Source organism: Miniopterus natalensis, chromosome 2, assembly GCF_054644295.1.
Source record: "Miniopterus natalensis isolate mMinNat1 chromosome 2, mMinNat1.hap1, whole genome shotgun sequence".
Classification (NCBI taxonomy): Eukaryota; Metazoa; Chordata; class Mammalia; order Chiroptera; family Miniopteridae; genus Miniopterus; species Miniopterus natalensis.
The window spans coordinates 153,943,642-153,969,290 of NC_142082.1; the positions used below are offsets into that span (position 1 = coordinate 153,943,642).

Genomic DNA, 25,649 nt, shown 5'->3' on the forward strand with positions numbered 1-25,649 from the left:
TCACAACCACACCTCACAACTGTAAAGGAATAAAGATGGACCCGAGTTTTACTTCTAAGCACATGTAAGCATCATGCTTGTAATGGCACAGAGAAAAAACATGAGACAAAGGAGCGAAAAATACAGATTACCACAAAAATATTTTATATAAAAAGAGCTTAAAGGAAGAGTATGGTTATGTTGGAGTCACCTTAAAAGACTAACTACTGCTGCCCAGGTTTTATTTGCAAAGAAGAATATACATGCTATGAAATGACAATACATATCCTGCCTTGTAGAACATAAAGTCTGTTATTTCTTACAGTACTTCTTACTGTGGCATACTCTTTAAACACAATTTGACTGTATCTATACATTTTCCAAAAGTAAAATTAAGCATACTTTTATAAAGCAACTTTCCTACATAAAAGTCAAAGTTATTAAGCCCTCCCAATTCCCTGCCCCACCTCTATTTTAGGTGACTTCATCTCCTCTTACATTTCCCCCTCATTCATTCTGCTACAGCCACACTAGTCTTCTTGTAGGTTCCTACGTCAGAGCATTTTCATTGACTATTCTCTAGGCCCCAAATCTTCTCCCTCTCCCCATCTTCAAGTCTCTGCTCAAAGGTCACCTTTTAAATGAAACCCTGATCACTGCATTTAAAATTGTGATCTACCTCTTTTCCCACCCCCAGTCCTCTCAATTCCCCTTATTCTACTCAGTTGTTTCATCACTTACTCTACTCAATTGTTTCATCACTATCTACTCACTATCTCCATAATAATTAACCTACTTTATGTTTATTAAATACTGTCTCCATACACTAAAATCTAAGCTCTGTGAGCAGACAACTGGTTGCTGTTGTCGTTTTTCCATTCATATATCTCAAGCATCCAAAATAGTACTTGACATACTGAAAGTACCTAATATCTATCTTATGGATGAATAAACACATGAACAAACTTATTTCTCAGCCAACTTAGGAAAAAAATGTACATTTAAATCCCATTGTAGGTCAACTTTTTCTTACATAAAAAAAATCACATGTTGCCCGGCCAGCATGGCTCAGTGTTTGAGAGTCAACCTAGGATCCAGGGGATCGCGGTTCGATTCCCAGTCAGGGCACATGTCCGGGTTGCAGGCTCGATCCCCAGTGGGGGGCATGCAGGAGGCAACCGATCAATGACTCTCTCACCACTGATGTTTCTCTCTTTCTCCCTCTCCCTTCCTCTCTCTGAAATCAATAAAGACAATTTTTTAAAAAAAATCACATTAAGATATCTATTAATTTTAATAATGTTGCCTCTGTTCTACTTTTCTGTTTGCACATAATCAATTACTTTATTTTACTCCCTACTTATCTCATATATTTTTTCAAACAATAAAAAGCATTTCAGAACTGCTATGTTACAACTGAAGCAACTAAGTGCAACTGGTTCTTTTCTAAGCAATGCAGGATTACTATGAACATTCATTCTTCTATTACACTGTAACAAGTAGTACAATTCTATGTGTGCTCTAAAGTTTTTGAATGCTCCATTATCATGTTTCCAGATGACCATTCATTCATTCTTATATAACATGACTATGAATCATGCACTTAATATTACTATATCCTGTGCTAAACAAAGAACATAATACCAAAAAAGGACACATCATCTCAAACCTCATGGTTCTTACAGTTTGATAAAAAGTTAAGAGACTAAACTAAACAAGTAATAAAAATAACACGAACAAACATTTATATAGTGTTGTGTGCCAGACATTGTTCTTAAATACTTCAGAACATGAACTCATTTAATCTTCACAATAACCCAAAGAGGAAGTATCATAATTACTACTCCTGTTTTACAAGTAAGGAAAATGAAACTTTGTAAGACATTTTGAAAGGCTGGCCTTAATCCTAAGGAAAACAGGCAGCTACTGGAAGATTTTAAGATGAAATGATCAGATCTGAAGAATTATTCTGGGTCAGCATGGATATTTGAATTGGAGCAAAGCAAAATGACATGGAGTGATCCAAGTGAAAGATGACTGTTCACTAGGGTCATGGCAACGCTGAGGAAAAAAGCGCTACGGATTTGAGAGACTGAAAAAAGATTTAATGATTAAATGCAAGTAGAGATTATGTGTTCACCTCTGACAGTCCCTTACCCCAACAATTTCATATCCCATTGCTGTTATTAATTTGCTGTAAGGTAAATAAAACAATCAATATTTTATTTATGAATTAAACCTAAAGAATTTCTCAAAGTTGAAAGCCAAGCCCTCTTAGATTCCTTACTCTCCCTCACTTGCAACACTTAGATTCTCTACGTTTCTGCCTAAATATCTTTCAATATCTCTAATTCCTTTCCATCTTTATATTTTCTAACTTCATTAAGATCACTATCACGTTTCTCTTGGACTAATTAATGCATCTGGGTCTAACTCCCTTATCTCTCTCTAACTCATACTTATCAACTGCATGAAATATCTTTCCAAAATGCAAGTATGTTCAGTGTTACTTCATTACAAAACACTTTTTGACAGCTTCCAATAACCTTTTCAGTAAGATTCAGCTACTAAAATGCCTCCTCCTCACACCCTATGCTAATATACCAAACCAGGTATCTTCCCTATTGAAACTCCAGTACTAGCAATTTTCCAAACAGGTCATGCTATTTCATAATGGCAGGATTTTGCACATATTAATCCCTCTACAAGACCTCTTTTCCCTAGTTGCCTACCTCAGAAAAACCTGTTCATCTTCTGATTCTAAATTCTAATGACTTTTCCTCCTCTGTGATCTTCCATACCTTATACACTATCCTCATTCTAAACTTCATCAGACTATATGGCAATTGCTTACATTTATTCTTTCATTCATTCCCCCAATAAAATTACATGTTTCTATCTTCATTGTGTGACATAGTTTCTAGGAGAGTACATGTATTCTAGTTTGTTGCCCTAAATTTAGGCACAAAATTGATAGCAAGTTTAGGTGCTAAAGGGTTTTTCACCCTCTAGGCTGAAAGCCAGGGAATGATTACAGGAAATCTGATTCTCAATAAGGTATATATAACTATATCTGAAACAAACAAAAACTCTTAACATGTTTAGGAACAAGTTAACAATAAATGTCCAAAAGCTATGAAAGGAAAACAATAAAACTCAACTGAGGACTATTGAAAGAATGTGGAATAAATGGAGAAAAACACCTACCAAACAGAAAGATTAAATATGAGGAATAGTGTCCATTTTCTATATATAAATCTAATAATTTAACAAAATTTCTATCAAAATTCCAATAGGGTTTTCTTTTTAAATTTAACTTGTTTAATGAATTTAAATTTTAACTGGAAGATTAACAGGCAAGATTAGCCAAAAAAGGAAGTATAGTCCTATTATAAATCTAAATGCTCAATAAAATAACAGTAATTATAACAATGTAGTTGCTACTTCTATAGCAATAGACAGACACATATCAACAGAAATAAAAATGAAGTCTAGAATATATTTAAGTATACATGAAAATTAAGTATATGGCAAAGGTACATTTCAAATGAAGAGGGGAAAGAGGAAATATTCTATATTATCAGGGCAACAAGCTAGACATTTGGGGAAAATAATACTTAAATCCTCATTTCATCAACCAGAATTCCAGATGGATCTAAAGTTAATTGTAAAATCAAATTATAAAATAACTATACTAAAACAAGGCTAAGAACTGAGCTCTTTAAAGCAACTACTATCTATCTACACATAGTAAGTATCCCTTATGTCACCTCTTTTGACATTAAATGTTTCTACCCGAGAAAAGTCCAATATAAAAATCCATCAAATATACAGAAAACATAAAACCCTGACCAGAAATTTCTCATATTTTGAGGCCTTGGGCGTGTCTTCTCCTTCAACATTCATTTCTGGCAACTGTGAGTACAAATACAGCCTTTCTCCTTCACTTTATGCTCAACTGTCTGCTTGAGACAGAGGTTCCATGACTTACCTACCAAATAAAGTACATGAATTTTAGAAGAATTTGCTTCAAACCAGTCATTTCATTTACTGCTGAGGTCTGTGGCTTTGTTCTAGAATGGTTGAGGTCAGAGTTTGACCTCAGATAAGTAGGGAAATACAGTAAATACATCCCTTGAGATTGTAAACTAGACTATTCAAAAATAACAGGTTTCCTCACCACTGTATGAGAATGAGGCTTAGCCACATTGTAAGTCCCTGTTTTCCTATTTTTTGGCAATATCATTACGTGCACACACACAAATCTATCAATAAGCACTTCTCAAAACATTTACTGGGTACAAAATAATATGTGTGCACTCTAAGAATTCTCCTTGGGTAATTTACAATTTTGTAAAGAAGATAAAAAGCCCACCCCTAAAGTGATAAATGTATTTACAAACATCCTAATAGCACACAGAATGACTGTAAATACAATTTAAATTATATTTTACCAAATTATATGCTTCTGAAAAAACAATTTTAAAGTTATTTAAATTCATAAGTAAAGTACAAGATCAAACTCAATGTCACAGTAAAAGTATCATAATGACATTTCTATAACATTCCTGAAATGTGTTCATATAAACCTTTTCATTAGCATCAACACAAGTGATCGTGTACTATCTAACTTTTAAAGATATTACGGATATGAAATTAGCCCTGAATCATTCACAACTTAAAATAAGTAAAAATTTTAAGACTAAGTGCTGTTCCACTTATTTATGCATTCACTGAGTGATTGTAGTATGTGATTGGGGATCAAACCCGCATCTTTGGCATATGGGGACAATGCTCTAACCAACTAAGCTATCTGGCCAGGGCTCACTTGGTTTGTTTTTAAACATTTCACATTTCTAACTAAACTACTTACAAACTCTAAATTTGTTGAATCAAATACAAGATATATATTTTATCACATTAAGATTTCTGAAATGATGTCTTGAAATATACATTTAATGTTGCCTTTTCTGTCCCCCTCAAAATCTATTATTAAATTTATGGTGTGTCTTAAAATAAATCTGTCATCTTAGATTTGAGGAGGTACTAGCAAACACCTCGAATTTCAATTACTATATAAGTGAAAAAACATTCTCACAATGGCTAATTAGCCTATAGAATTGAAAATGGTATCCTTCTAATGACTTCAAAATAGTTCTGGTTAGTTTTAGCAAATGAAACAACTTGCTTTTCTCAATTATTAAAACAGAAATTTTAAAAAATCACAAAATGTCTTTAAAACATGAACCAGTATGAAATGCAAAAAACTATACCTATATTTTCAGTTCTCAAAAATATCCCCAATACTTGGCATTTTTTGAGACTAAATGTCAATTTTCTCATTACTAATGTTATTTAATAACAAACTACCCAATTTTTAAAGTATACATTCTCCCTGTTGGTTAGAAAAAGTACTGAAGAAATTGCTTGTTTCTTTTAAAAACTGCCTATTTGAATGGTAAAATTGGAGGAGTGTTTTCTTAAAATGTTTCTAATTTTGTCATTGTTTAAACTGTATCCAACAAGCTGATATTTTTATAAACAACAGGTTAAGCTGTTTTCCTTTTGTAAAATATATAAATTTTTATTTTCTAAAAATAATCCCCCTTTAAAAAAAAATGTTCCTAACCACTAAGTTAGGGAAATGTTGCTAAACATTATTTAGGGAGTAAAGATGGTGAATAAAAAGAAATAATGTAAGACTGAAAAGTTTCTTCTCAAGATAATTTTGGGGGTGGGGCGACCTAGGTCCTTATTAGGAACATCAATCTTGGTGTGATATACATCTGCAGATAAAGGTAAAAATGTACAAATAAAAGCTTTATGTTGTAAAACAAATAATCAAATGAGTAGTAGCCCTATGGATATGCTTACAATACCCTCCCTCCTCAAATTAGTTTTAAAAATTTTTTTCATCTTCACTTAAGAAAATAGAATAAAGTATGTGAAATTCAGTGACTCTCAGGTAAATGTAACATAATTGACACTCTATAAAATTGAAGATGAAAACAAAAAATAAAGAAGTATTTGTCCCAAGTGGTTTTTTTACTCTCCAGACACTTTCTTCATTTTGACAATTCTCATAGTCATCTATCTACAAGTACCAAACAATAGTATATAAAAATGAATAAATATGTTTCCCTCCTCAAATTTTATTAATCAACATTAAGACCTCCAACTCCCTACAATGTAGTACTAATTCATAAAGAGGCAATATCCTCAGGGAAAGCATATATTTAACACTTACTGGCACAGATAATTCCCTTTAATAATAATTACCAGTGAGAGGATACTAGGGATACGGCAGTGGTGGTGGAATAGTTTTCTGATCTCTCAAAATTCCCTCATCAAAAACATACAGAGCACCTACAAAAGTAGAACCAACAACTCACTCAATATACATCACAAAAAAGAAATTTTAAACTCTACACTTACATTGTAAAGTAGGCGAAAAGATATTAGGAAAGTGATAAAGTAGATTCAAGAACAATATAAATCAGAATTAGAAAAACTCAGATGTGAGAAGTTTCAGAGAAGAATTATAACAGAATAAATCATTTCACAAATGATGACTAAACTAAAAAGAACATGAGATCAGATAAACTAAATAGAAAATCTCTAAGAGAAATAAAATAAAATGGAGAAACATGTTTTAGATAAAAAAGAAATGAAGAGATGAGAAGGATTGACGAGTAAAGGCATATGCAGAATACAAAGACTAACATACATCAACTAAGAGACAACAGAAGGGAAAAAAATCATAGTAAGGAAATAAAACAACTATTAAGATTATGATTCAATAAACACCCCTTGAATTTTTTAAAAAAAGGAATTCAAACTATATATATTAAGGACGACATTGTAAATCTAGGGAAATCAACACTGAATGACCAATACCAGAACATATTCTAATAAAATTATAGAATAAGAAATAAGAAATAAAATATAGAATAAGAAAATTAATAATAAGAACAAGCAATTAGAAGAATTAGATTAAACTTACTCTTTGAGAGCAATACTTTATGAAAGAAGAAAATGAATATATTCTGATACCAAGAAAAGAGAAAAGAATAAGGAATCTTTCACTGAACCACTATGAAAAGGCCTCTAAGAAATATTCTTAAATAAGGAGGAGGGAGAATTTTTTAAAACATAAATAATGAAAGTGTATTTATTTAATACACTACCATCTGTATAGAAAAGAGGAAAGGGGAGTGAGTGAGTGAGTTATTTAGTGATAGCTGGTTTTTGTATGGATTATGAAAGACTGGAAGGATAAACATAAATCATCAGGGACTAGATGGGTTACAGCATAAGATGAGGAGTCGGCTTTTCATCACACCGTTTTCACTACAGTATGTGCTTGTGATGTCTGAACCACTTGAACACACTACTTAACTGGTGTGGGGGAGTACTTGAGCATTTTTAAACACATTTTTAAAGCTTTCCCTGGAGATTCTAATGTGAGCCAGACTGAGGACTACTGCTTTAAAATTTAAAGTAAGTCAAATTATTGATGCAAACAGATAAAATGAAGAAATCAGTGAAAACTACTACAAAATTTTAAAATCTATTACTTTGTCCTGAAGTCTTATTTAAGAAATGTACAACTGACATATTAAGGAAAATACCCTTAAAATACTGCTTTTTATATGAAGAATTCTACCAGTCTGTTTTGAATAAACTTTAGAATATATAAAACTGCTGTTTCAATGTTTATTGTTCTAAGACAGTTTAAAAAAGAGGTCTTCCAAATATTAGTATTTAAACTGGATTTGATAATTCAATTCATTTTGGAATAAGAAAGAAAGTACTTGCTTATATCTCACCAAACTCCTTCCATAATGACTCTCCTCTAACAGGGGTTGTGGAGATGGGTATCCTAACAGTTCATTCCCAATTTATCTAACAAAATCTAAAATATATAATTAAATGAAAGGCATATGAGATAAACCAAAACATAAGATCTTTATTTTACTTTCTTTTTTTTCTCTTCTTCAGAATGTTGTTAATCATTCTTAAAGATAGCTGAATAAACTAATAGGATGTCTTCAAGCTATGCTTAACTGTATTTCCTTCAGCATTCTCTACCTCTAAGTAAGATTGCAACTACATCTGGAGCTACCCATGCAGAACTGGTTAATTCCTCACTAACCAGCAGCCTCTGGTTGAGGGACAACTGTGCAACGATTAACTGGCATTCACTTTGAAATAATATACAAAAATATTGGGAATAGTATCTATTCATATTTAAGGAATGTAACCTGTAAAATCAACAACAGAACACAGGCAGTAATCTGAAGCAGCACAATTCCATTTGTGAAGTCAATTTAAGACCCTCTAAAACATTGTATTTTCACATAATTTTTAAAAATAAAATTCTCAAACAGAAAATGAACTATAACCAGGAGGCATTTAAATAGGAAATAGCATTTGGAAGAATTGGCCCAGTCTTCAAAATATTCATACAGAAAATTCTCAAAGCTAGCCACAGGTACCCATACTGACAACTAGCAGAGATAATTTAATAATCAGCTGTGTTTGTTAACTGAATTTTTTAAAATGTGGTAATATTTTGAGATGTGCATTTTAATAAGCTACCAAGTTTCTTCAGAGCTCATCACAGGTGAGACAGACTTGCTATGGGATACAAAGAAGACAAAAGAGATTAGGATACAAGTTGTACTAAGATGAGTTCTCTATTTAAGCTTTATGAAAAGTCCTTTAAATAGCTACCTCTAACAAATACACATGACTCACATTTCTTCCTCGGGTTAGCCCCACACCCTGGACAGAACAGGAAAGGAGAGGTGTGCACACCCCCATTGTACTGCACAGTTCACATATTCGTTATTTCCTTCTGCTATGGGCACATTGACAAACCTCCACCTATCCTGCTAATTAGACCATATCATAAAACAACACTGTTAGAATTCCTTGTAACAGTTAATGTTGTTTTAAGAAAAACTTTGTTTAAAGGTTTTACCAAAATTCCATTTATTAATTAATAATAGTCAGACTAAATCTTGACAAAGGCACACCCAACACTAGCCTAATTAAAGGTAGATTAATTTGTAAAATTAAAAATTTAAGCCCTATATCTTGAGGTCACATGAAAACAGATTTTTCATGGTGGTGAATAGGTGTAAGTTTTGTTTTCCTTTACTGTCCACACTTTACACAATAAACATATTTTTATAAATACATAAGGATACAAACATTATTTAACGAGAAAGGCTTCTAAGCTAATATAGTCTCATCAGTACTATCTTTTGTATGGGGCTGGTAAATGTGGCTCTACAAAATGTGATTAGCCCTTGGTGAACAGGGCGCATAATACTAGTTCACACTCATTCAAGAATATTAATTGAGCCCACACTACATGCCAGATATTGCTTTAGGTACTACACAGGAAAGTTCCTAATCTCATGGAGCTTACACTCTACTCTGGTGGGGGAAAACAAAACAAAACAAAACAAATAAAAATAAAATAACAGGTGGAGATAAGTGCTATGAGGAGGGGCAAAAAAACAAAGAAAAGGGGCTAGGGAATGCAGAGCATGTACACAGTTCTCATTTTATATAGCATGGTTAAAGAAAGCCCGCACAAGAGAAGGTATCTGAAGGTTCAGAGACTTATTAAAATACAATTTTACAGCTCAAGTGCCCATCAGTAGGTGAGTGGATTAAAAAGCTGTGGCACATTTACACCATGGAATACTATGCACCTATAAAAAAGAAGGATCTCTTACCCTTTGGGACAACATGGAGGGAACTAGAAAGTATTATGCTAAGTGAAATAAGACAGTCAGAGAAAGACAAGTACCATATGATCTCGCTCATATGTGGAATGTAATGAACAAAATAAACTGATGAACAAAATGGATCCAGAGATATAGAAGCATGAAACAGACTGAGGGACCTCAGAGGGAAGGCAGGGGTGGGGGAGTGGGTGGGGAGAGATTAATCAAAGATCTTATATGTTTATAAGCATAACCTATGGACACAGACATTGGTATGGGAAAGCCTGGGGGTGGGGTGGATGTGCGGAGGAGGGGATCAATGGGGGGGGAGGGGATATCTTAATACTTTCAACAATACATATAAATTATAAAAAACAGTTACAATGTGCCTCATATAAATACAGATTGAACATACATCAAAGATGTATTCTCCTCATTTAGTAATAAACCATTTATGTTAAGACTCAATAAATCAGAAGTTAAGACTGGTTCAAAGTGCATCTGAAGATATATATGGTCACATATAATTTATATGTATATTTATATAATTTAAATAACGAATTGTTAGACAAGAAAAGGCACCAGGTTAGAGACAAACTGGTGATTGTCCTCCTCTAGGGTTTTCTTTTCTAACAGACAGAAATTATTTGCATTGCCTTTGGGGGAAAACATAATTAGCATGTAATATCAATAAACCATGAGTCAAATAAAGTACATTCTCCTAAATAATCCTTGGGCGGGTCTATTAAATGATGTCCCCATAGACACTGAAAGAACATACTGCTCGGCCTTTTTCTTATTTTCATGTTTTGCATGATTTTTAATAGAGTCGTGTAGATACCTGGAGGTAGGGCATTCCAGGCAGAGAGACTGTGACTAAATCATAAACCATTTCCCTCCACTCACCACTCCAACAGCTGAGGAATGCCCTGCCAGACAGACTCACACATTCACCTGGACCATATTACAAAGTCTGGGGTAAGTAAATCGCTGAGGGTAAACTGGCAAAGTTGGAGAGCCAGAAGATTTACACTGGAAGGAGAATGAGATTGAGGCTGGGAAATTATCTGATTTACATTTTTAAAAACACTCCTCTATCTGCTGAAAAACAGGCTCATTAGGAGAAGACCAAGAGCAGGAGCTAGAAACCACTTAGGAGACAATTAGAATGATCTAGGCAAATAAACAAGCTGGTCAGATGGAAAAGTGCTATGGAGGGAAAAAGGCATCCTATGGGAGGGCTGGTAGTGGATGCCAGTGTTGTCTGGAAAGGTCTCTGATAAGGTGCTATCTGCATGGAGACCTGAATGATATAAAAAAGAAACCATGCTGAAAATTGAGAGGCATATTCCAGATACAGGGATAAAGCAAACTGAGGAGAAAGAGGCAGGGAAAGGATAGGGAGAAGGGATAAAGGAAAATATAGGGCCTTACAAATCATCTTAAGGACTCACTTGACTTTTAGTTTAGGTGAGATAAGAAGCCACTAAAGGTTTCAGAGGAGAGAAATAACTAAGTATTAAACAGATCACAGTGGCTGCAAGGTAGAGAATGGTCTATAAGGAGGCAATTACAGAGTTTTGATAAAGATTGGATAGAAGATACTTGAGTATCCCAAGGGAGAAATAAGGATGGCCTGGACTAGGTTGGTAGCAATGACCATAATGATAAACAGTTGAAACCTGGATATTTTGAAGGTCGAGCCAACAGGTTTCCCGGAAGGAACAGGCATGGAGTAAGTACAAACAAGGATAAATGTGGTTTTCAGTCTTAGCAAATGGAAAGATAGAGTTGCCATTTACTGAGATATGGAAGAACAGAAAACAACAAGTTTATTAAGGAAACTTGATGAAATAAAGAAGAGGAGACGTTACAATATATGAAAAAGGTTAAATATCTCAATTTGGGGGGATAGAGGATTTTAAACTCTTTTCAAATATAATCACAAAGAAGAAAAATTAGAATGTCCAAATTCCAAATTTTATCCATCAGAAACGGAATATTTTTCACCAAACTGAGTCGCAAACAACTAACCCTCACAGCTTTTCAGATTCATACTTTTCAAAATCACATCTATCATTAATTTCATCCATGTTGGTCAATATTTTACATACTGATTATTCATTCATAAAGTATTGAGCACTTTTTGAAATTATATTACATGCTTCATAAAAGGCTTACATATTAAATTGTAAGCACACTTGGCTTACCTGAAGTTCTTTGTATCTATCTTGAAAAGAAATGGCCTCTTGCTCTTTTTCTTTAAGGAAATCTTTTTCCAAGACACTATGCTTTTCTATCAATGATTCCACATCCTAAAGAAGAAATCCAAGCACAAATTATATAATATGTAATGGCATGAAATATATTTCTTTTTTTTCAATGAACATACCAGAAAGTGTTTGGTAAGAAAAAAACCACAAGCAGCATGATCTAAAGTTCAACAATATTATAGATTGTATGCTTCACTCTTATTTCCAGACCAATATTAAGCATTGATAAAATACTAAAATTATTCATGCTAATAAATGAATAAAAGTATCTAAGCTAATTGCAATCAATACAATCTATCTCTACATATAATTTCTATAAATTTCCTAAGGTCTTTTTATAGATATACTGTATTTGTAGGAAAGAGAAATGAGAACATAAATAATTTACTAAAATAGCTGCATATCTAGTACTCTTGTCAAATATCCCAAGATGCCTGACTTCACATAGGAACAAGACAATGTTACAAATCTTCTAAACTATATAAGAAATATAGTACTACCTGCTTTTAAGGAAAATAAAAATAAACCAGAAAAAAAGTGTTAGAGGAAAAAAAATCTAGTAAAAGATGTTCGTATCTTTAAAAGTACACATTGGAGACCACACATTTCTTGTCAAAGACTTCTAAGTGATAAACTCTAATGACTGATTTAAACCTATAGCCAAGAGAAGACAGTATCTTCTTCCACTGATGAGTTTTTAATCAGAGATTGGGGTTTTATCAAACTTCTAGAATGCACAATTCAAACTTTTTTTTTTTTTTAGGAAAATGTAAATATACCTTTTTAATTCTCTGTTTTTCTTCCTCAGAAACTTTGAGTTTAATCTCCAGTCTTGAAATTTTCTGCTGAAGCTGTATGTTTGATACATTGGCTACAGGATCCTCAGAATCATCCACAAGAGCAATTGTTCCATTACTTTTCTCATCAGTTAAACCCAATGGAAAAAGTGAGATATCCAGATCAGTGTGTGTTGATTGCTGAATCTAAACCACATTAAAAAAAAATATACAAGAGGGAAAAGTTTACACTGAACCAATAATGAAAACATCCAAAGGGCACCAGAAACCACATTTGGAAATTAAGTTGTAGCAAGGGTTCCGAAATTATTTCTCCCTTTAAGTAAATCAACAGGAGACCTCAAACTATTACAACAACCTGATCTTTGCAGTAAGACACAAAATTTCCTCTAAACTTTAGAGTTTAAAGCATTTATTATTTTGCAAACAAAGCAGTAAAAACTTAAGACTTTTTCTTCTGCTTGAAGTGTATAATTAATATAGACATATCTGATACTCACCAGTTCTTGAATTTACACACACACCAGAATTTGCTTACATTTTAAACTGTAAATCAGAATTTGAAATTTATCAATAACCTCTAATTAATCATCACTTTCTAGTAAAGAAAACAGGTGATTCAAGGTTGTGTATAGCACTTGGGAAATCTGGACTAAATTCAGCATCTAGCACACTGCCTGGATTGATAAATATTTGAATGAATAAACCCTTACGCTGCTATCTTTTTAAATTTCACTCTAAAATTGAAAAGAACACCCTAATACCTGAAAACACATAAGTGTACCTGAAAAGAGAAATAATTTTTTTTGGTAATTATTTTCCCTTTTGAAGTATAAGATTTGAAATGTAAAACTAAGTCAATTTTAATAAATGAGACACTCAAACCATTTTTTGGTAACTAAGGCTACTTAAATACCTTGCAATTGTTCCACAGAACAATATTTTCAGTTTTTTGAATTCTAAATATTAGGCTCAAAGTTAAGAGTATCTAAAGAAATATTTTTCAGAAAGTTAAAAAAAGGATCAGAAAATCTTCAAACCTTCAGTTCAATCAGTATGCAATTTTTTAAGCATGCAAATTTCTTCTAAATATATGCTTGTCTTTACCTGTGTTTTTGGAACATTCTGACTGACGATGCTGCTGTCTGCATGTGTAATCTCTGGTGATGAAATGATGGGCTCAGGAGAGAGGCAGCCAATGGAAGGAGAAGAGTGGTCATGGTCCAGTACAATTGCAGGAGAAGCTGGAGAAAGATGGACTCCAGATACTGAAGGAAAACACACAAACAAAAAGATGATTAAAGAGAAAATAAAGAGCAGGTTGAAGGGAAGAAAGAGAGTAAAGAAGAGAAAAGGAAAAGAGTAAAGGAAGTAAAAGCAAAATGACTGAAATTGAGGATTCTATGACTATTCCTGAGGGACCATCACCTGAAATCTAAAACTAGTGTTTCTAAATCTAACATGACATTTCTACATGAGACTCAGGCAAACAAAAAAATTTAATAATATCTTAGTGTTTACATATAACATATTACCATAAGAAGTGCATTTCCAACTCAGAAAGTACTCAAACATATTACCTATCTATCAAGGTAGTTCAGAAAGAGCACTAGTACACCTACTAGTGCCAGGCACAGGCACTAAACAGGCACTGAGAAGACAGCAGTGAGCACAACAAGTTAAGCATCCCATGTACTCAATGGCGTTAGGACCCAATATTCAGGGCAAATCCATTATTACAGTAAAATGATCTAAGGCAAAGAGTAATTACTTTAAAATAATTAATACAACTGTCTCTGTGTTCTTTTTCAACAAAAGATTTTTCATACTAAAATCAATGTTTACTGAATTGTTTTTATAGAAAAACAATTTTGAAATACAATTCTGTAATTAGTTTTGCAACAAAACATTATTAGATTGTGATTAGGGTTCAAATACAAAGGTCATAAGAGGAAAGCCAATTGCCAAGCATGAAATAAAACAAAAATACTGGTGAGGGCAAACTAAATAGATTACATTTATATTACTTTATTTTCAAATATTCTTTCTAAAAATTCAAGCACATTTATTTGTATTATGCGTTCTAAAGTTTAAGAAGAGTAAATTCTTTTTGGCAGTAACCCATTTATATGTCTGTTTTTCTAAATTTTAAAGACCTTTATTCCACATTGGCATCAGTGGCAACGTCAGCGAAGTTTTACCATAAATTCTGGAAGGCACCTCACAATGGAAATTGCATTTTTGCCTGAAGAAAAATATTTATATGGTCATTAGGTATTAATAAACTAAAGAATACATCAATTTCTGATTGTTATCCTACAGGATCATTTAGTTACCTTATAGACACTTATTTTATAGCAATACTATGTTTTTTAAATAGTATGTGCATGCTCAATAAGGCATTCTAGCTTCTTCCATAAGCATTTCACTACTTTAACTTAAAATACAGAAAACTAGAATTTCAACTCACATTTGTACTTGATATATGTTTTAGAACTTACTTTTTTCTAATCTTCACTATTCCATGTGCTAACAGATTTCTCTAAAATGTCAAAATATTCTAACTTCTAATTCTAAATTATAATTTATAACAAAAATATTACTAATTAATTGTAAAGGTATGAAATAAGTACTAAAGTATAATAAGAGTTAATACAGCCCTGGCATTAAGATCATAAACTCTGGAACCTAACTGCCATACCAGGTATAGAGCAATAAGCAAGTTTACTTCATTTCCTTCAGTTTCCTCATCTAAAATTGGCACAGATTTGCCGATGAGGTATAAATTGACTAAAATATGTAAAGCTTTTAGCACTGTGCTAATATTATTTTCATTATTATTTCAAAGATTAAAATTTGTTAGACAAGTACGGTTAATTCTGGGCATAAAAAAGACTATGATCCTGGATTCAAGAAACTCTTAAAAAATATCATTCTGATCTAACACCTGAACATTTTAACATCTCTTTATGTTTTCATATTTATAGCCAAAATCTAAGACAAGATGTCATGCTGACCCAAGTTAAATTCTCAATCTGTAACATTAAATATTCAAAAGTACATCTTATGAGGAAAAGAAGGAGGGAAAGTGGTAAAAGAAAGAAAGGAAGGGAGAGAGGGGAAGTAAAGAAAAGAGATAAAGGGAAGGGAAAGGGAGAGGTTGAGGGAGGGAAGCAGGAAGAGGGCAAGAGAGGCATTCTCAGCCTCACACTTCCACTAGGTACAACCACCTATCACACTTTCCCTTCATATCCAAACGTTTTATCTCCAAATGACTCCTGTCTCAATTTTCTTCTTCACTCAACCCTCACCATTCCACTGAACACATCAATTAAGATATTAATTTCCCTTTCAGTTACCATTAAATCAAATGAACACCACTTATTTTATCTTTCTTTAGTTCTCCAGAGCACTGATACTAATGACCCTCCCTTTACCGTGAAACTTCCCTTGGCACCTGCAAACCACTTTATCCTAGAAGTTCTCCTAATATATTTTTTTCTTGTTTCTTCTCAATCTTAAGATTCACTGTTTTCATCATGCTCTGATATCACTACTCACATTATTCTTACCACTTTCAAAACCCATTATTTAAATTATCACCTAGAAGCTAATGACACTAAATTCATGTATCTAGCACTAACTACTTTGTAGACCTTCAGATCCTTATATTCACCTAAATACCAGACATTCCCACTTAGCTGTCTAGTTGGTACATCAAACTTACCCATCATCTTATATAAACCTGTTCTGCTTCACGTTTTCCATTTTAGTTAACAGTATCTCAATGAACTATTTGTCCAAGCCAGAAATTATACAACTAAGGGCTAACTTTATTCCAGTCACACTGTGCTACTAACAGTTACTGATTATGCCATACCATTAAATACCTCTGTGACCTCACAATATTACTGCTTAAGTAAAAGCCATAGCTATAGAGTCAGAAATGGATTCAAATTTCAATAAAAACAACTTACTTGTTATGTAGCCTAGGGAAAACTACACAAAAAGATCGAAACTACTGATTCCTCTTCTGCAAATGGGGAAATATGTACCTCAAAATGATGTTATACAGCTTAAATTAGATAATGTAAATAAACTGCTTGGCAGTACCAGACAGGTACATGGTGAACACTCAATAAAAGGAAACTGTCAATGAATATTTTTTTATCATTTGACAACATTCAAAACAAGGCTTTTTAAGGACTCTTTTCACCTACTCCATTCCCCACCCAACCGCAATATAATTTTAATTTCCCCATCAACATATTAAAAATTTTTAAAGAAATGGTATTAAAATATTATTTATCTATGAATACATTTATAGCAGTGTTTAAAAGACATCTATAGCCTTGAAAATTTCAATTAAAAAATTAAGTGAATTAAATTCCCAGGTTATAAACTAAATAGAAACAAAAAAGAAAAGAAAGCCCAATAAAAATAATAAAGATAACACAGATATCAAAGTAAATTTAAAAAAATAGATCTAATTAATTAAAACTCTGTATTTCTAAAAAAGTAAACAAAATAGTAGTTAACATTAACAACAAAAGAGCAAAAGTACAAATATACAAATTAAATGACAAAGGGAACATAATAATTAAAACAGAAGAGACTTTTTTTAATCATAAAACTCCTCTATAGAATTCTCAGTAAATAAATGTTAAAATCTAGAAAAAATGGGTAATATAAAACAGAAATACAGTTTATAAAAGTTGCTCTCACTAGAGCTGAAAACAAACAAACAAACAAACCTTTTAAAAATAGATCTATTTTCTTGGGGAAAATATAAAGTTCTCAGGTAACTACCCCACAGATAAAGCATTTCACAAGAGGGTTTCTACCAAAAATTTTAAAAATGGATAATACCAAAACTCTCAAGTTGGTCCAAAGCATTAAAAATAAAGAAAAACTTCATTAGCTTACGTAACAATAACATAACATTAAGAGCTAAGCCCGATAAAGATAGTACAAAAACAGAATAATTAGAGATTATTAGAGCACTGCATAAAAATAACGAGGTAAAAGTTCTAAATAAAATATTAGTAAGCAGAATCCTATACCATATTGAGAATATGCTATGCAATGAACAAGTAAGATTTAGTCCAGGAATATAAGACTAGTTCACTATTAAGGAATTTATTAATATAATACTTCATACTGATAGACTTGAAGAGAAAATGATACGTTTATCTCCAAGACTGAGAATGCTTTTAGTAAAAATGAACACTCAAGAAAATAGGAATTGATGGATACTTTCTTTGCACAATAAATACAGACCTTAGTCCTAAAGTCAGTATGTCAATTAATGGAGGGGAAAAAAAGATCAAATTAGACTAATACCTCTACGGTCAGAAACAAGAAAAGGATGTCTGCTATATCCATACCATTTAACATTGCACTAAAGGCATGAGCCAATGCAATTAGACAAGAGAAATTAAATAAAAGTATAAAAACAGGAAAAGAAGAAAAACTATCTCCTGTTCCTACTAAGTTGAACAATAAACACATTCAGTGAAGTAGCAAGATATAAACTTAACGAATAGAAATGAATACCAGTCCATATGTAAAAAAACACATTCACTATTTAGGGGATGTAATGTTAAAGAAAATACTACTTTCCATAGCCACAAAAAAGATAAGATACTGAGGAATAAACTTAGCAAGAAACATGAGGAAAACTTTAAGACAGTTCTAAAAGACTCAAAGGTATACCTGAACAAAGGCAAAGATAGGTAACTAAATATCATAAAGATGCCAATTATATAAGGAACTAAATATCATAAAGTTGCCAATCCTCCCTTAGTTGTTTTATAGAACTAATATAATTCCAATAAAAGTATCAATAAGCTTTTTGATAATGGAGCTAGACAAATGGTCATTAAACATCACATGGAAGAAGTAAAAATGCAGAGATAGGAAAACACTAAAAAAACAAAGTATAAGGAGGATACTAGTCCCCCTTACTAAAATATACTAATTTCAACTATATAAAACATACTACCAACCTTATTAATATATACTGTATTAAATTACATTAAAACATAAGACACACCTTTTATAATTTAAACAGTGTATTTTTGGGGGGTGCAGCAATAAATAGACCTAAAATTCCAGAAATAGACCCGTGTCAGTGTGAAACTTAAGTATATGATACAGGTGGCATTTCAAATCACTGAGACAAAGATGGGCTTGTTCATAAAAAGTGCCAGAGCAACTGATTAGCCATTAGAAAAAGATAAAATTAAACTAATACCTCACACTATAGATAAAAAAATAAACTCCAAATCAGTCAGAGATCAAGATTTCTAAATGAGAACAGGTAAGTACTAAAAGAAAATATGAGTAAGTTCCTCTTTACCTTGGGTGTAAATAAAATAAAAGGGATTTTTAACTATGACTTGATTCCAAATACAATAAAAGATTTACAAATTTGACTATGGCATATATAACAATGTTTTTCTGTAAAAAATTATCTTAAATATAATCAAGAAACAACTGACAAATTAAAAAAAATATGTGTAATATGTGTTACAGATAAAGGATTATATTCTTAAGCTACATAAAGAACATTTAAAACTTTGGGGGGAAATTTTGAAAAATAACCGTCTATAGAATAATGGGGAAAAAATGTAAACAGATAATTCACTGAAAAGAAAATATACAAATAGGCCTTACATATAAAAAGATACAGATACATGCATCTACTCATTTTTCATAAAGGAAACACAGTAAGGATAAAATTAATGAGATAGGTTGGTGGAATGAAATGGACAGAAGAAATGAATACTGAGAAATAACTTTTCACTGAGTAGCTTTTTTTAACATAGTTCTTAGTTTTATAACCATGCCAATGCTTCACAAACTCAATAAAATAAAAATAAAGTAAACCAGCAGTGAAACAGGAAGGTTAAATTCTAAAATAAAATACAAAAGGCAACAAATGAATTAAACTGTATTTCAAATGAATAACCTAATCACCATTACAAGTTGGGGTTTGGGGGGAAGGATGTGTGCAGGGCAAGAACTAACCTAAGTTACTTTGGGACACAATATTTTGACTATATGGCCTCAGCATAAGAAAAAAAAGAATGCTAAATAAATATCGAGAAGAGAAAAAGGAAGAAAAAAGAAGAAACTAAGGAAGAAGGAAAAGAATAAAGATAAAGCAAATGTGCACCTTGGCTGGTATGGCTCAGTGGTTGGAGCATCAGCCCTCACACTGAAGGGTCATGGGTTTGATTCCCAGTCAAGGGCACATACCTGGGTTGCACGTTCATTCTCTACCCCCACGAGATGTGTGCAGGAGGCAATCAGTTGATGTGTCTCTCACATCAATGTTTCTCTCTCTCCTCCCTCTTTCTCTCTCTCTCTGTCCCCCTCCCTCCCTTCCAATCTCTCTAAAAAGCCCTCTGGTGAGAATTAACAACAACAAAAACAAAAAAACACACACACAAAACAACAACAGAAAGATAAAGCAATGTGGTAAAATGTTAACATTTGAAGATAAATAAAGGGTATATGGAAATTATTTCCACTTCTTGAAGCTTTTCTCTAAGTCCAAATTAAAAAATCACAGGAAAGAGCAAAAAGGGAAAGTATATAATAGGCAAGAAACAAGAGACTCAAAGAATTACTCATAAGGTGGAAAAAACTGGTCTCAACAAAATTCTTCCCTAAGCAAACTGCTAAAGAAACACTTGACATCACTAAAATCCTGTGTAAGAATACTCCTAAAAGTACTCTTCAAATAGCAAATAAGTGACAACAGCATAAATATGCACTGACAGTAGAACAGTTAAATGAGCAGTGGCATAATCATACATTAGAATATTTTTTAATCAGGAACTACAGGTATATGGAATATGAATGAATCTTAGAAACATAAATTTGAGCAAAAACAAGTAAATCACAGTATTAACCCATTTTTATAAGGGAGACAAACAAGCAAAACTCTTTAGAGATAAATATACATGTACAAAAAATTGATTTTTACAAAAGCAAAGAAATTATGTTGTATTTCTTAAGTTAAATGGTAGGTTCACAAGTGCAATTTTTAAACATAACAAAGAAAAATAATTACACATGCTTAAAAATGTAATGCTGAAGACTGCTTGTTTCATTGCCCTTACTGGTTATAGTACTCAACTTCATTGGGCTATGCTGTCTCACAGATCAAAACTTGTTCTGGATAAATAAGTTAGGAAAAAACCCTAAAGACTAATAGGGACCAATAAGTTTACTCAAAGAAATGATGCTTTTGAGAAAAGGTGTCAAGAATCAGCAGCTGTAAAAAAGAGGATCTCTTACCCTTTGAGACAGCAATGGAGTGGCCTGGAGAGTATTATGCTAAGTGAAATAAGCCAGTCAGGGAAAGACAAGTACCACAGGATCTCTGATGAACAAGATAAACTGACCAACAAAACAGATCCAGAGACATGTGATAGACTGACAAATTTCAGAGGGAAGAGAGGTTGGAGGGGCGGGAAGAGATATACACATAACCCATGGACATCTGTCTAGACAGTAGTGCAGGAGGGGGCAGGAGCGGGTTAGAGGGGGTCAATGGGGGGGAAAAGGGGGACATCTGTGATATTCTCAACAGTAACGACAAATTTTAAAAAAGAAAAGAAAAAAAAAGAATCAGCACTAGGCCAGTAAACAAGATTTGGAGTTGCAAGCCTTTCTGACATCCTGCTAATCACACCAATACTTATTCCAGACAAAAGGAAAGTTGAACCTAAAACGACTATAATTTACATATGCTTTCATCTTATGAGAAATTAGGATTTTCAGAAATTTGTTTAACTTGATAATATAAATATTTACTAAATATATCATAATCCACATTCTATTTTAAAAATAAAATGAAAAAACAATGAGTAATGCTATGAAAGAAAAGAGAACATAAAAACGTATCACCCCCTAAACGGAAACAAGATTTTTCTCAGTTAACTCTATACATTTTAAACTATGCCAGACTATACACATCATCACTGAATTTTAGACGACTACCCAATAACAACTACCCACCTTCCAAAAAACCACATTGCAAATATTGTCCACACATGTAGACCCAAAATATTAATAATTTTGATTGTATATATGTTAGTGGTCTTTTTAAATCCTTACCTGAGGACATGCTTAGAGAGAGGAAAGGGAGAGAGAGAGACAGAAAAACATCAGTGTGAGAGAGAAACATTGATAGTCCAGACTGGAAACTGAACCTACAGGCCAGGTATCTGCACTGACCAGAAATCAAACCAGCAAACTTTCAGTGCCCAGGATGAAGCACAACTGACTGAGTCACTCCAGCCAAGCAATTATATACATGTTTTATATATGTTTTCTTAATATATGGGAAATTTTAGGCTTAATAATAGAAGATTACAAATTCAAATATGTAAAATATAATTATCTTCTCATCTAGCCAAGAAGATACAATTTTTAAAGTTTCAAACTGTTACAATATTCTTTGGTCTATTAAAGGATGACTGGTGTCAGTTTTCATGCCCAAAATCTTTAAATTAAGATCAAATGTACCCAACAGCAACAAATTCAGCCCAAATTTTTTAAGAAGTAGAAGTTTACAAAATTAGTTTCTGTGGATGTCTTGTTTGTTTGCTGGATTTTAAGTCTTAAGCAAGAGTACAGAGACAATTTGCTTCATTTCAAACAAAAACTCCTTGATTTCCTAAGACTTAGGGGATACAAGGTCACATACGCTCCTTTACAGCTATAATGCTAATGAAAAGTGCAATTAATGGCAGTTCTTCATCTTTAACATTGTAATGGTAATTCAAATTCATTGGGTATATCATTCTTCACTGATGGACCTCTCCTAAAACACAAAAAAGCCCACTATGTCAGAACACTAGAAAAGCAAAGGACACCAAGTTTCCAAATAGTATTCAATTTTCTTCCAGTAATTCTGCCTGTGGTCAACTCTGTTTTGTTTCCATAAGGATAAGGATAATTTTTATAAAGTCTAAACTAGAAACAGGTGTAAACACCCATGCACTCAACTATACACAAAGAAATCTGCTTATCTCTGTTAACAGTTCAATAATTCAAGAGAACACCAATAATATTTTTGGTCTTTAATTTTCATTCAAACACTTTCTTACCCAATCCAGGCCCCTCTTTTTCACCATTATTTCATTTCATAAGTATATTAGACAGTGGTGATTATCTTTCACAAACTGCCATCTCACTCAAACCCCCTGGTACCCTGGTTTATTTTCAGGTCTATGTATGAACCCACTTTTACTGTTCAATGCTCATTCACATTTTTGAAAATCAATTATTTACTGAAATTAATCATTTATGGAAAACAAATAATATGCAAGAATTGAGGAAGAGCCAAACAGCATATTTAAATATGAAGATTTGTTAGCAAATATAGAAGAAATAAACAGACTTCTTTTTTTAAAAATATATATTTATTGATTTCAGAGAGACGAAGGGAGAGGGAGAGAGAGATAGAAACATCAATGATGAGAGAGCCATTGATTGTCTGCCTCCTGCATGCCCCCCACTGGGGATCAAGCCCACAACTCAGGCATGTGCCTGACCGGGAATCAATCTGCGGTCTTCTGGATCACCGGTCAATGCTCAACTGCTTAGTCACACCGGCCAAGCCACACTTGTTTTTAATTGACAGAAAACAGTGTAAAAGTCAGTGTTTATAAAAAATATTACCTCTATCCAAGGAGGGTTACATAAAGGACATGGAAGCCTTTTAATAATTGAATAGATCATATAATTTAATGATTTTCCAAATATATCTATGATATATCTACGTTAAAGATTTAAGAAATATATCAGAGCTCAAAAAAAGCTAAGGGGAAGAAACAGGAAAAGTCACTTTCTTAATAAAAGAGGGATTATATAATTGATGAAATTTCTACCATTTTAGTTATTTTTAATTATTCTCCAGAGCATTCTATAAATAAAAGCCCCACGACTTCTTGTTTCTTTGAGGGATAACAGAGTGTTCATAAGGACTGTGTAGGCAATACCACTTATATCAAATTGTAATGAGCAATTTTTAGAATTATGTAAATGACTAAAAAGTCTTTAATTTCTAACAGAGACATGCAGAGGTGGAGTCCTCATAATCCACTGCTAGCATGGTCAACACAAAATATCATATTAAAGTAAGTTTTTGAACAGAAAAGTAAAAACAAGCTACTGTACTGCCATTTGCGACAACATAGATGGACCTTGAGAATATTATGTCTAGTGAAATAAGTCAGTTAGAAAAAGCTAAGAACCATATGATTTCACTCATATGTAGGATATAAAACTGAAACTCAAAGACATAGACAACAGTATGGTGGTTACGAGAGGGAAGGGGGTAGGAGGATGGTAAAGGGCAAAGGGGCCAAATATATGGTGATGGAAGATGATCTGATTTGGTGGTGAGCACACAATGCAATATAGAGATCATGTATCATAGAAATGTACACTGGAAATGTATGTGATCTTATTAGTCAATGTCACCCCAATAAATTTAATAAAATAAATAAATATAAATTGGATTTCTATGTATGTGGATATAGGAGAGGACTAGAGAGAATTTGATTAGTGACATTAAATGTTGTTTATTGAATAAATATCATTCAGTTGGCTTATTAGCTGTTCTCTTATAAAAGTAGATTGTGTCAGAAATACCCCATTTTTATATATTCTTTTGATTTAGGTCACAGATAAATGGCAATTTACTCAATTCAGAGACGGACAGAAAAAGTCAGCTGGTATCTTAGGTTTGTTACTGCAACACTCGTGCACAAAAAATATATATATATTATATATAAATATATACATATACACACATGCACACACATCATAGAACTCAACAGAAAAAAATCCAATTAAAAAATTTTCAGAGAATCTGAATAAACCTTTCCCCAAAGAAGACATACATATGGCCAGAAGGTACATGAAAAGGTGCTCATCATCACTAATAATCAGAGAAATGCAAATCCAAACCACAAGGAGATAGCTCAAGCTTTTAGAATGGTTACTATCAAAAAGACAAAAAATGAAGTGTTGGTTAGGATACGGAGAAAAAGGAACCCTATAAACTGTTGGTAGGAAGGTAAATTGGAGCAGCCACTATAGAAAACAGTTTTGAGGTCCCTCAAAAAATTATAAATAGAACTGTCTTATGAACCAGCAATTCTACTTCTGGGTATTTACCCAAAAAAACAAAAACACAAACTCAAAAAGATATATGCACTCCTATGATCACTGCAGCACTATTTACAATGGCCAAGATATGAAAACAACCTAAGTGTACATCAGTGGATGAATGGATAAAGAAAATTGGTTATACACACACACACACACACACACACGCACACACGTACAATGGAATATTATTCAGCCACACACAAAAAGAAAATCTTGCCATCTGTGACAACATGGATGGGTCTTCAGGGCATTATCGTAAGTGAAGTAAGTCAGACAGAAGAAAACAAATACCATATGACCTCATATGACTCAAAACAAAACAAAACAAAAATAAAAACAAGCAAACAAAAAACTTGCTCATAGATACAGAAAACAGATTGTTGTTAGTCAGAGGCGTAGAGTGGAGTGTGGATAAAATGGGCAAGTGGGGTCAAAAGGTACAAATGTCCAGTTACAAAATAAATAAATCATGGGGATATAATAATACTGTATTTCACATCCGAAACTAGCTGAGTAAATCTTTAATGTTCTCATCACAAGATATACAACTGTAACTACATATGGTGATAGATATTAACTAGACTAGTTGTGATTACTGTACAATATTTACAAATATTGGGCCATTCTGTTGTAGACCTAAAACCAGTATGTTACATGTC

General features: G+C 32.8%; 1 protein-coding gene across 2 annotated transcripts in view; it reads right to left on the reverse strand.

Moving 5' to 3' along the window:
- The window catches only part of CCDC91 (coiled-coil domain containing 91), a 183,200-nt gene that overhangs the window by 143,206 nt on the left and 14,345 nt on the right, over nt 1-25,649 (reverse strand). For both annotated transcript variants that reach the window (XM_087814743.1, XM_016199099.2), the window contains exons 3-5: nt 13,900-14,060; nt 12,775-12,978; nt 11,933-12,037 (exon numbers count right to left, since the gene is read on the reverse strand). In XM_087814743.1, the coding sequence (XP_087670869.1) occupies nt 11,933-12,037; nt 12,775-12,978; nt 13,900-14,060 (470 nt within the window). The remainder of the gene's footprint in view (nt 1-11,932; nt 12,038-12,774; nt 12,979-13,899; nt 14,061-25,649) is intronic.